Raw genomic sequence first — 11,981 nt, forward strand, 5'->3', positions numbered from 1 at the left:
TAAGCACAGAACCCCATTGTGCGACGGGCTGTACACATTCAGAGTAAGAGGTGTCTCCAGCCCAAACAAACTGACACTCTAAATAGACAGAAGAGACAAAGGCTGAGAGAAATCACCCCCTTTTAAATAGGGTGAAATGAGAAATACAGTGACTTGCCCAAGATTACCCAGGGAGTCTGTAGCAAAGCCAGGAAATGAACCTACATCTCCTGAGTTCCAGTTCAGTGCCTTAGCCACAAAACCATCCAGTTACTCGCAGAATGCCTGCTGCTGTGGGATGACCCACGTTACTCATGAATGTTAAAACTACAAACAAGTTCTGCAAGCTGAACAGATGTTAACAAAACCATTACTCCACACCAAGTAATCCTGCGTTTTGCCTAGACCCCCTATGACGCAGCACAGACATTTTAGAAATGTGTGCGCGCGTGATTTTTCAGACCCTTTTTCCTGCCAAGGCAGGCTGCCTTCGTGCCATGAGTCCAGCCACACCGGCCGTAGGTGGGGGCAGAAAAACTATAGCTAATATAATTTAGAGACTTCTAATAATGATCTAAAATGGCTTTTTCAAATGTAATAATATAGCAGTTTGAAGGTCTGATATATCGGGGCTAAAAACAAAGGCCTTATGTCACAAAACAAGGGCATTTTCGGCTTTCCAATGGCAAAATCCTGGGGCTGGTTTTGTTCAATATCTTCATAAATGATCTGGAGGATGGTGTGGATTGCACTCTCAGCAAATTTGCGGATGATGCTAAACTGGGAGGAGTGGTAGATACGCTGGAGGGCAGGGATAGGATAGAGAGGGACCTAGACAAATTGGAGGATTGGGCCAAAAGAAATCTGATGAGGTTCAATAAGGATAAGTGCAGGGTCCTGCACTTAGGACGGAAGAACCCAATGCACAGCTACAGACTAGGGACCGAATGGCCAGGCAGCAGTTCTGCGGAAAAGGACCTAGGGGTGACAGTGGACGAGAAGCTGGATATGAGTCAGCAGTGTGCCCTTGTAGGCCAATGGCATTTTGGGATGTATAAGTAGGGGCATAGCGAGCAGATCGAGGGACGTGATCGTCCCCCTCTATTCGACATTGGTGAGGCCTCATCTGGAGTACTGTGTCCAGTTTTGGGCCCCATACTACAAGAAGGATGTGGATAAACTGGAGAGAGTCCAGCGAAGGGCAACAAAAATGATTAGGGGTCTGGAACACGACTTATGAGGAGAGGCTGAGGGAACGGGGATTGTTTAGTCTGCAGAAGAGAAGATTGAGGGGGGATTTGATAGCTGCTTTCAACTACCTGAGAGGTGGTTCCAGAGAGGATGGTTCTAGACAATTCTCAGTGGTAGATGAGGACAGGACAAGGAGTAATGGTCTCAAGTTGCAGTGGGGGAGGTTTAGGCTGGATATTAGGAAAAACTTTTTCACTAGGAGGGTGGTGAAACACTGGAATGCGTTACCTAGGGAGGTGGTAGAATCTCCTTCTTTAGAAGTTTTTAAGGTCAGGCTTGACAAAGCCCTGGCTGGGATGATTTAATTGGGGATTGGTCCTGCTTTGAGCAGGGGGTTGAACTAGATGAGCTCCTGAGGTCCCTTCCAACCCTGATATTCTATGATTCTAAGTCTCATGGCCCACAGCATACCAGACCTTAGACCTGCCAGAGATCTAGGACTGAATGTCCTTCAGCCTGTGATGCATGATGGGAGAGATTTTGGCAGTAGAATTACACATTTGGGGAGAAGGAGGAAACACTGGTGGGAAGGAGAGTAGCTGTTTAGAATTGCAGAAGTCGTCCCAACAGAGGTGAAGTGAAGTGAACAGAGTACAGGGGAGACAGTCAACTGTGCAAAATAAATCTCATTTGCGGTCTGAATCTGCCACTCCGCATGTGTAACTAGCTGCACCAATTCCACCTATTTGCTAGTCCTACCAAATAAGGTGCCTGCCTACTTGCAGTATACCAATCAGCATCCACCCTGGGAACTTGTGCATGGCCAACCCCTTGGGACCCGCATCAAAATGCATTATGCAACAGGAGAGTTTTTCCTTCCCAACGTTACCATTTAGTGCTTTAAACACTTAGGTTTGGTACAGTGAGTCCAGCCATTTAGTCTACATGTGCAATTTCAAAGGATGCATTTCACCTGAACTCCTTTCCAGTGAGATGGAACAATCCAGTCATGTTTGTTTATCTCTGGTATTTTCTTGAAAAAGCTTCAGTGACGTTTCTCCTACCTCTAACAATCAGAAACCTCTCATAGATGGCTCAGAGGATTTACAGCGAGATATAATGAAGCTTTTCATCACTAGGTTGCCTATTTAGTTCCAGTCTGGGTTGATACAGGTTGGTCGATTTCAGTCCAGTTCCTAGCTGTCCAGGTAACAAAAGCCACCTGCTAATTTTCATCTTGGTGAATAATTGCAGCTGAAAAGCCAGTGACTGAACAGGCCAGGGAAAGGAGATGACCATTCTGCAATCTTATCAAACAGGTTAAAGTATTTTCTTTTGCTCCCAATTATACTTCACTTTCACTACACAAAACACACCACCCCACTTTCACAATAATATACAGCCATTTATTTGAATGCTTTGGAGATTTGCTTCTCTGAGTGCTGAGTGTCCAAAAAAAAATCTGAATATTTCATGGAGTATTGTGATTTCTGGGAGCTACTGAAAAAAAATGCAGCAATATGGATATAGGCTCTTCCCAAGGGAATATCCCCCAGCTGATGAACATACTGTTATATAGTTCTTCCACCCAACTTGGTCTTTTATTCAAAAAGAAGAAAACCACTGAACTTTTCAGGGCACTCAGAGGGCTGGTTTGGGATCTGAATCCTAGACCCTATCTTCTCCGCAGTTTTGAGGCCAGAGTAGCACAAAAGGGGGCAATTTAGGAGTTGGTGCAAATGTGTTGGACATTCTCCTGTCTGACACACCAGGGACTGACCCTGGGACCTCCAGAACTATACAGACTTATATTCTCTATGGACTGAGCCCAGAGGGGAAACTAACACCCACTCACCAGATGGCTATACAAGCACCCCATTTCCCGTAAAAAGCCCAGCTCCAGGACTCTGGCAGTCCCATGCAAGGTGTGTGTGTTGGGGGATTGTGCCCTGGTGCCCTTCCCTAGCATGGGAGAGTGGCTAGGATCTGGTGTAAAGCACTTCAAAGTGGAACCGTTCTGAGCAGAGATGTACTTTTCTAAAACAGGGATGAATAGAATGGCCCTGGCCTCGCTCCCCACACCCCTTTCCCATTTCAGACTCCAGCTTTGCTCAGATTTATGGAGCCAGCAGCCAGCCCACACCATCTATCATTACCATGACTAGCAGTACAAAGGTGAGTGATTACACGAGGTCTCTTCAAAAGGGCAGCGCTGCACAGAAAAGGCAATCTGTATCAACGCTCCTGCAGGGCCACCCTGCCACATTTGCTCAGGTCAGACTCTGGCTGGCTGCAGTAGAAATGTATCCAAGTAAGGAGCACAGCCTCTAATCAAGCCTCATGCCACCTCTGAGGTATGGTTCATTAGTCTCATTTACCAATGGGGAAACTGAGGCATGGAGGAACTGTGACTTGCACAAGGGTCACAGAGTGAGTCCATGTCAGCACAGGGAGGAGAGCTCAGGTTCTCCGTGCTGTGCTTGGGGCCCTCAGATCACAGGCCTTCCCCCCAATGGATTAGTAAATCCAGAACACTAGCTCCCTTTCCCCTGCTCTCTTAAAACACTTTCCAAACACACTTCATATTGCCCGATTGTGCCGGTGCTGAGCTACCTCAGCTCCTACTGGCTTTGGCAAAATGCAGCCCATGAGTCTATCATAATAGGGCGCCTTCATTAAGGGGAAGAACCAGGATGCTTTGAGGGCCCCTGATATACCTATTGCCCGCCCCCCGCACACACAGGTCAGGTAAACGCTGGATTGACACTAAATGAGCTGGATGCTGTTCATGCCATGCTCAGGGCAAATCAGGAACATTTCTAAATGCTTTGGAGTCTGTATGAGTCTCTTCAAACAGGCAGCACTGGGGAGGGTGATCTTTTATCCAAGCCTTCGTGCCAGCTTTGTTCGTTTCTGATCTGAGTGCACTGTTAGCTAATGTCCTCTCCATGCCGGATTAGTAATGCGCCCGTGATGTGAATTCAATGCTGCTGCTTTCCCAAGAACATGCCGACCTCTCTCACACACAGCCTCATCAATCTGCAGAATGGCCTGTTAAAGCAGAAAGCCTTTAAGTTTTGGGGTTTCAGAGGACACCCACCCCCTCTCCTCCCCCAAGGAGGAGTCTGATCCACAGTATCCACCACAAATCACGATCCAGGATCCCTGGTCACTTTCAATCCTTGTATGAGCTCTTACATAGTGCTTAAGGTCACAGTCCCAGCCACACTCAATGAGCCTGGAGCACAAAAGACATGGCCACATTCCACCAGCATCTGAGACTCCCCTGGAAGCCCATGGGAGTTTGGGGTGCACAAAGCATGTAGGTCAGGCGCAAAAGGATGGTCTCGAGGCTGCAGCGTGGCATATTCTCCCAGCAGGGATACGACATTCAGTCACAGCTGTCACGGTTTGTGGGAATTTCACAGTCCTCGTAGTCTGAGTTCAAGCAATCCCAAAAACGCAGAGCTAAACTCAGCTGAAGTGGTCAAATTTCATTTGCAGGAGATTTTAGCAGCTCATCTCTTTCCTGAGAGCTGTCTAGATGAATCCACGTGTAAGAGGTGGGGCATCTACCCACCTCTCCTATCCCTCCCTGAATTAGCAGTTGTGCAGCAACCATGCAGGGGTGGGCATGTATTAAAGAGTCGCAAAACGCCCACTTGGATTTCCTTCACAAAAATGATTAAAGTTTATTTAAACTAAAAGGTTTGCAAGAAGTAAGAGAGATTGACTCTAACCTGCTTAGAAGGTAGTATACATTTCCACAAACCCAGCCTAAAACAGGGGTAGGCTAAACTATTTGTTGCAACAGTGCATTCTCTTTTGGCTGTTACCAGCAACTGGTGGCCAACAGGGGGAAGAAAAAAAAAACAACCTAAACAGGCACCTAGTGCTCTCTTCAACCCATATTCAATAGAATCAGACAAATAACCCTTTCATTGCTAGGTTGAATTATTGTGTAAAGCATGTTTCAGAGTAACAGCCGTGTTAGTCTGTATTCGCAAAAAGAAAAGGAGGACTTGTGGCACCTTAGAGACTAACCAATTTATTTGAGCATAAGCTTTCGTGAGCTACAGCTCACTTCATCGGATGCATACTGTGGAAACTGCAGAAGACATTATATACACAGAGACCATGAAACAATACCTCCTCCCACCCCACTCTCCTGCTGGTAATAGCTTATCTAAAGTGATCACTCTCCTTACAATGTGCATGATAATCAAGGTGGGCCATTTCCAGCACATATCCAGGTTTTCTCACCCCACCCCCACACACATGCAAACTCAATCTCCTGCTGGTAACAGCCCATCCAAAGCAACCACTCTGCCCACAATGTGCACGATAATCAAGGTGGGCCAATTCCAGCACAAATCCAGGTCTTCTCACCTCCCCCCCCCACCCCCCCCACACACAAATTCACTCTCCTGCTGGAAGAAAAGGAGTACTTGTGGCACCTTAGAGACTAACCAATTTATTTGAGCATAAGCTTTCGTGAGCTACAGCTCACTTCATCAGATGCATACTGTGGAAACTGCAGAAGACATTATATACACAGAGACCATGAAACAATACCTCCTCCCATCCCACTCTCCTGCTGGTAATAGCTTATCTAAAATAGCTCATCCAAACTGACCACTCTCCTTACAATGTGTACCTTGATTATCATACACATTGTAAGGAGAGTGGTCAGTTTGGATGAGCTATTACCAGCAGGAGAGTGAGTTTGTGTGTGTGTGTGGGGGGGAGGTGAGAAGACCTGGATTTGTGCTGGAAATGGCCCACCTTGATTATCGTGCACATTGTGGGGAGAGTGGTCGCTTTGGATGGGCTGTTACCAGCAGGAGAGGGAGTTTGTGTGTGTATGGGGGTGGAGGGGTGAGAAAACCTGGATTTGTGCTGGAAATGGCCCACCTTGATTATCATGCACATTGTAGGTAGAGTGGTCACTTTGGATAAGCTATTACCAGCAGGAGAGGGAGTTTGTGTGTGTGTTTTTTTTTTTGGGCGGGGGGGGGGGGAGGGTGTGAGAAAACCTGGATTTGTGCTGGAAATGGCCCACCTTGATTATCATACACATTGTAAAGAGAGTGGTCACTTTGGATGGGCTATTACCAGCAGGAGAGTGAGTTGGGGGGGGGGGGGGTGGCGGAGGGTGAGAAAACCTGGATTTGTGCTGGAAATGGCCCAACTTGATTATCATACACATTGTAAGGAGAGTGATCACTTTAGATAAGCTATTACCAGCAGAAGAGTGGGGTGGGAGGAGGTATTATTTCATGGTCTCTGTGTATATAATGTCTTCTGCAGTTTCCACAGTATGCATCCGATGAAGTGAGCTGTAACTCAGGAAAGCTTATGCTCAAATAAATTGGTTAGTCTCTAAGGTGCCACAAGTGCTCCTTTTCTTTTTGTGTAAAGCATGTATCAAAGAGGGGCCAATGGAAAAAACACCATATTGTGTATGGTTAGAGGGAATTTTTTTTTAAAATTCCAGATATTGCACAGACTGTCCCCCATTGCTGGAGAGAATCTGAAATGCAGATAATATTGATAGCAACACAGAAATATATTAAGGTCATGAACTTTCTCCACACTAGACTTCTTTGATTTGGTTCAAGTAACAGCTGTGTTTTCCCAGCTCTGGTCCTGCCTGTTTCAGTTTGCATGGGGTTCATGAGAACATTCTCTACTTTTACATGCGTGGCATCCATTTTTCGCTTTGAGACTGGGGTTTGGGCAAATCTGCCTCTGCTCTGAATGTGTAATTTAATCAATAGTCCCATCCACGACTGTTTGGTCCAGGCAAAATCTTAGCATGATGCTAAGTTGCTCTTACAGCGACTAACTAATTGTGCTAGAGAACCAAGGAGAACTACAGGGTCTGTGTGGCCAGCAGCTTCAGTAAAGAATCCCCTGTATGTTAAATACAGCCATGTCATAGCTTTTCTCTACCCTGAGGGGCACAATATTCTCTCTCCTGCTCTTATCTTTACACTTTCTGTGCCCCCATGAGAGTAACAGCCTCTCACTTCCCACACACCAGCACTTCCTCTCCTCTTACAAAACACTCCGGAAAACCCATTTCTAACCAACCCTCCTCCACTTATTTTTGCACCCAGAATCCTCAGTGCACGTTATGAATTGCAGTCCTCCTGTGTACCCTTTGTCACCTGAAATGGACCGTAAGCTACTCAGAGCAGGGCCCTACTTTGCTACATGTTTGCAAAAGCAGCACTGGTCTATACAGAATCAAGCATCAGACCATCTTTTCACATGATTCCCCTCCCAGATGCACTGGTAACCCACACTGTGGGCCTCTGTCCCTCCCTAGTCAAGAGGATAAGAATCCACTACAGCTGCTGGCTAATGGAGCTGCTCCTTCAGCTCCAGGGGGTAGAGGCTACAGCTGGTGAGAACATTTTCAACTAAATGAATTTTTGTCAGGCCGCTGAAACATATTGGTTTCAACAGTGTTTTCAAGAGGGACTCTCTAGCTCTGAGGCTAGGGGTCTGGCCTGGGAGAGTGAAATTCAAATACCCATTTTGCCCCAGTCTCAGCAGAGCTGGACATCCCAGATCAGGCTGAATCAGACACAGCAGGGGCTTGTTCCATAGCAAGGAATTAAACCTCTGAAGTTAACGTGTAAGGGAACCGCCCTCCTCCGGTCAGCTCCAGTAGGGGGAACCTCCTGCTTTTAGCACTAAAGGTCTCTGGTTCAACCCCCGCGATGCCCATGTGGGCGTCAACTGCGTGTGTGTATGTGTGTTCACACACCCTTCTGAACTGGGGCGAGATAAACCAATGCCAGGGAGGAGATGCTTCCCCCTCTAAGCCCGTCTGCGCCAGAGCCGGGAAGATCAATAGCAGCGTTTGCTAAAAGCCGGCTCCGTTTTCGACGAGGAGGGTTTACACCAAGGGACGCAAGCAAAAGACACGACCCCAGGGGGGCCTTTCCAGCCAGAGCCAGGCGGCGCTGCGCCCCCGGAACCCCGCACGGAAGAGAAACCCGGTGCAAACCGGCTCGCTGCAGTCCCGTGTGCACCCAGCTGACCCTGGGGTTTCGCTTCGACACGGAGTCGCGGGCTGGGCTGCAGAGACCCCCCCCCCCACCCCCGCCCGCTGCAAGCCGAGGGTGAGCGTCGACGACAGGAGCCGGCCCCTCGCTCCCGCCCAGGCGCTCACAGCTGCAAGGGACGGAGCAGCGATGAGCCAGCGGCTGCAAAGCCCGGCGGCCGGTCTGGGGTCTCCGCCGCTCGACTCCAGCCCGGGGAAGCCCGGGGCCGGGGGGGAAGCCCGGGGCCGGGGGGGAAGCCCGGCTGCTTTAACCGGCGAGCTGCGGCGTGAAGCATCGGCCCCCCCCCGGGCGACCCTCGCCGGCTCTCCGAAGCCGGAGAACTTTTGCTCTGGCCCCGCGTGCGGGTGATCGCAGCGGGCTCTTGAGCGCCGCAACAGGAGGGGCTGGGAGACCGCCCCGGGGGCGAGCCACGGCCCCTGCCGGGGGCTGGGGGGGGGGCACCGTCAACAGCTGCCAGTGAAGCCCTCTCTTACCTGGAGTAGAGTCTCTTGGGGGCCGAGTTCTGGATCTCATCGCGGGGGAGAAAAGCCATGAAAAAGGCAGCTCCAGCCTGAAAGCCTTCCCTCCCCCCTGCTCCCCGAGGAGGCTTTGTGGAGCAGGAGTAGCCGGAACACACACACACAGCGAGAGCGAGCCACTTTGCACCCACAGCTGCAGCTCGGCGCCGCAACCCTTAGCGGGGTGGCAGCGAGGAAGTGATGCAGAGTAACAATAACTAGCAGGCAGGCCCCTCCCCGGCCGGGTGATGTCAGACAGAGCTCACAAGTCAAGGGGCTTAAAGGGACTTTATCCCCCCCTCCGCCCCAAACTCCTGATTTCAGCCAGACAGCGGCCCCTGCTCCTGTCTCCTCTCCCCCAAGCACTGATTTCGACAGGTTGCGGGCAGCAGGCTGAGGGCTGGAAGGGGAGCCCGCTCCAGCTGTTTGGGCTGAGGAAGTGGGATCAGAGGGTGTCACTGCGGGGAAATCCTGGGCCCTCCAGGAGAAAAGCCAAAATGCTGAGCATGGCTGTGGGAAGGGAGCGATAAGGAAAAGCCGCAGGCCCTGCCCTAGCAGAGTCTCACGCCCAGGCTCAGACATGGGGCAAGCAGCACTCATTCAGCGGGCACTTCAAGGGCGAAGCAGCAGGCAGCAGCCCTGCCCCTTCCAACGAAGGCCACACACTGGGCATCCTTACTGCTGCAAAGTAGCACCCTGTGCCTGGAGCAGGCCCCTGGTTTGAATACTCCAGGAATAAGGAACAGCAGTCTCCCAGGAGCTCGGGATCCAGCAGGATGAGGGACAGCACAGTCTGGCCTGTAGCAGGTGATTCCCCACCACCACCACCTTGTGAATCTTTGTGCATTTGCTATTTATTGTCACGCAGTGGATTTCAGGGTGTTACCCATCAGGTGTCCAGAGATCTATACGGATTCAACAGAAAGCTGAGCAGAAGCACCCAGCCTATCTAGGCCACCCCTTGGTCCATTGCAGGGGTGTTTCTGCGGGCGGCCAGCGTCTCCTCCACGGGGTACAAGTGCAGAGCCTAAATTAGCGCTGCCTATTCAGCGTGTCTGAGATCCTGGCCATCCCAAGAGGGACATGGCCTAAACTGTGGCAACTCCACTGGAAACAAATTGTGGCAGATTCCACCAGCTCTCGCCACTCGCATTTGCACTGGGGACTCCCTGGGCAGAAGGTCTCCAGAGACGTGTCCTGCTTATTACCGTTTTTGCACTCTTGGGAAGCAGTTTTATTCCTCTCTAGAGTACGCAAAGATCCTACTCAATGCAACATGGAACTTCAGAGACCTTGAACAATGTCCCGCTGGCTAAACCGCAGAAACCTCTCACTCCACTCTCTGATTGATTGAGCTTTAAAAACCCAACAAAACCAACAAACCGGTATCCCCACAGTCTAACAATGTGCTTGATTCAGCCGATAAACCACAGCAGTGAAACCTGAAACCATCACGCCAAAACCCTCAGCAGCAGCATTGTCCTGGGTACATGTCACTCCGCTTGATTAAAAGGAGTGTGCACTGAACCAGGAGGAAAGAAACACCCACAGGGCCAGGCTGGAGAGCTGCGACTCACACCGGCCAGTGCTTACTTGGGATTCCACTGAAACCAATGAGACTCTTCATGTGAGCAGCTCTCCATCAGTAGGAGCAAGGACTTTGTAGGCTGGCCCTAAGAGATGTTGGGACTCCCACAGCTTTTGGGATTCCCCCCCTGCTTCTATAGAAGAACTTAGAATGAAAAACAGCCACTGATACCACTGGCTGCAGCCCTCCCTTACCCATAGGAGACAGAGCGTGCATTGCTGCATGCAGCCCACAGTACTTGGTTGGCATTTAATGATTGTGGGCACCTGGAGTAATCACCCTGCAGAGGAACAATGCTGTAGTAGGAAGCAAGAGAGAGGAGGATGGAGCCCGACTTCCATTTTGGTTTGGTGCCAGATGAATATCATTCCCTACCGAGCTGAGCAAACAGGTTGCCCACAAGTTATCGATGTAGAGGTCATGGGGTGAAATTCCATGGCTTGTGCTATGCAGGAGGTCAGATTATGAGATCCTAAAGGTCCCTTTTAGCTTTAAAAACTATGAGTCCGCAATGGATAATTTATGATCTGACAAAGAGCTGCTTTTTCTGCTTGCAGGGCAGTCGCGAGCAATTTGCACCAGATTTTAATTCATTAATCAAATTTATTTGCGGGGTTTGGTGCAGGTTTTGTTGACTACAGATGCTCACTGCAAGTATTCAATGCAGAGCCAACACTCCAGCTGCAGTTAGCTGCAATTAGTCAGATAAGTCACATGGTATTGTTTCTGACCCTTAATTGGATGAGCATGTAAACATTTTCTGTACAAATACTTACACGTGCAAATGAGAACATTTGCTCTCTGTGACTACCTGCAGGCATGCCAGTGACACTGCCTGGTACTACAGGCTGAATACTAAGCCCTGGTCTACACTACGAGTTTAGGTCAGATTTAGCAGCATGAGATTGGTTTAGCCCTGCATTCATCCACACTACAAAGCCATTTTTTCTGACTTTAAGGGCTCTTAAAACCGGTTTCTGTACTCCTCCCCAACAAGTGGATTAGCACTAAAATCAACCGCTGGGTCGAATTTGGGGTAGTGTGGACACAATTTGACAGTATTGGCCTCCGGGAGCTATCCCAGAGTGCTCCATTGTGACCGCTCTGGACAGCACTCTCAATTCAGATGCACAGGCCAGGTAGACAGGAAAAGCCCCACGAACTTTTGAATTTCATTTCCTGTTTGGCCAGTGTGGTGAGCTCATCAGCAGAGGTGACCATGCAGAGCTCTTCAGCACAGGTGACCATGGAGTCCCAGAATCGCAAAAGAGCTCCAGCATGGACCATACGGGAGGTAATGGATCTGATCGCTGTATGGGGAGATGAATCCATGCTATAAGAACTCCGTTCCAAAAGACGAAATGCCAAAATATTTGAAAAAAATCTCCAAGGGCATGAAGGACAAAGGCTATCACAGGGACCCACAACAGTGCCGAGTGAAACTGAAGGAGCTCAGGCAAGCCTACCAAAAAACCCAAGAGGCAAATGCCCGCTTGGGGTCAGAGCCCCAGACAAGCCGCTTCTATGATGAGCTGCATGCAATTGTAGGGGGTGCCCCTACCACTGTCCCACCCCGTACATGGACTCCTGCAAGGGGGGAGTCTCACGCAACAGGGATGAGGATTTTTGGGACGAGGAAGATGAAAG

The 11,981-nt window shown here is 49.6% G+C and overlaps 1 protein-coding gene across 1 annotated transcript in view; it reads right to left on the reverse strand.

Annotated features, from left to right (window-relative positions):
• GPSM1 (G protein signaling modulator 1) overlaps window positions 1-8,812 on the reverse strand; it is a 143,619-nt gene extending 134,807 nt beyond the window's left edge. The window contains exon 1 of the mRNA XM_077835894.1: window positions 8,723-8,812. Coding sequence (XP_077692020.1) covers window positions 8,723-8,781 — 59 coding nt within the window. The 5' untranslated portion in view covers window positions 8,782-8,812. The remainder of the gene's footprint in view (window positions 1-8,722) is intronic.
• Between the last annotated feature and the right edge of the window lie 3,169 nt (window positions 8,813-11,981).

The sequence above is a fragment of the Eretmochelys imbricata genome, chromosome 16, assembly GCF_965152235.1.
Source record: "Eretmochelys imbricata isolate rEreImb1 chromosome 16, rEreImb1.hap1, whole genome shotgun sequence".
Classification (NCBI taxonomy): domain Eukaryota; kingdom Metazoa; phylum Chordata; order Testudines; family Cheloniidae; genus Eretmochelys; species Eretmochelys imbricata.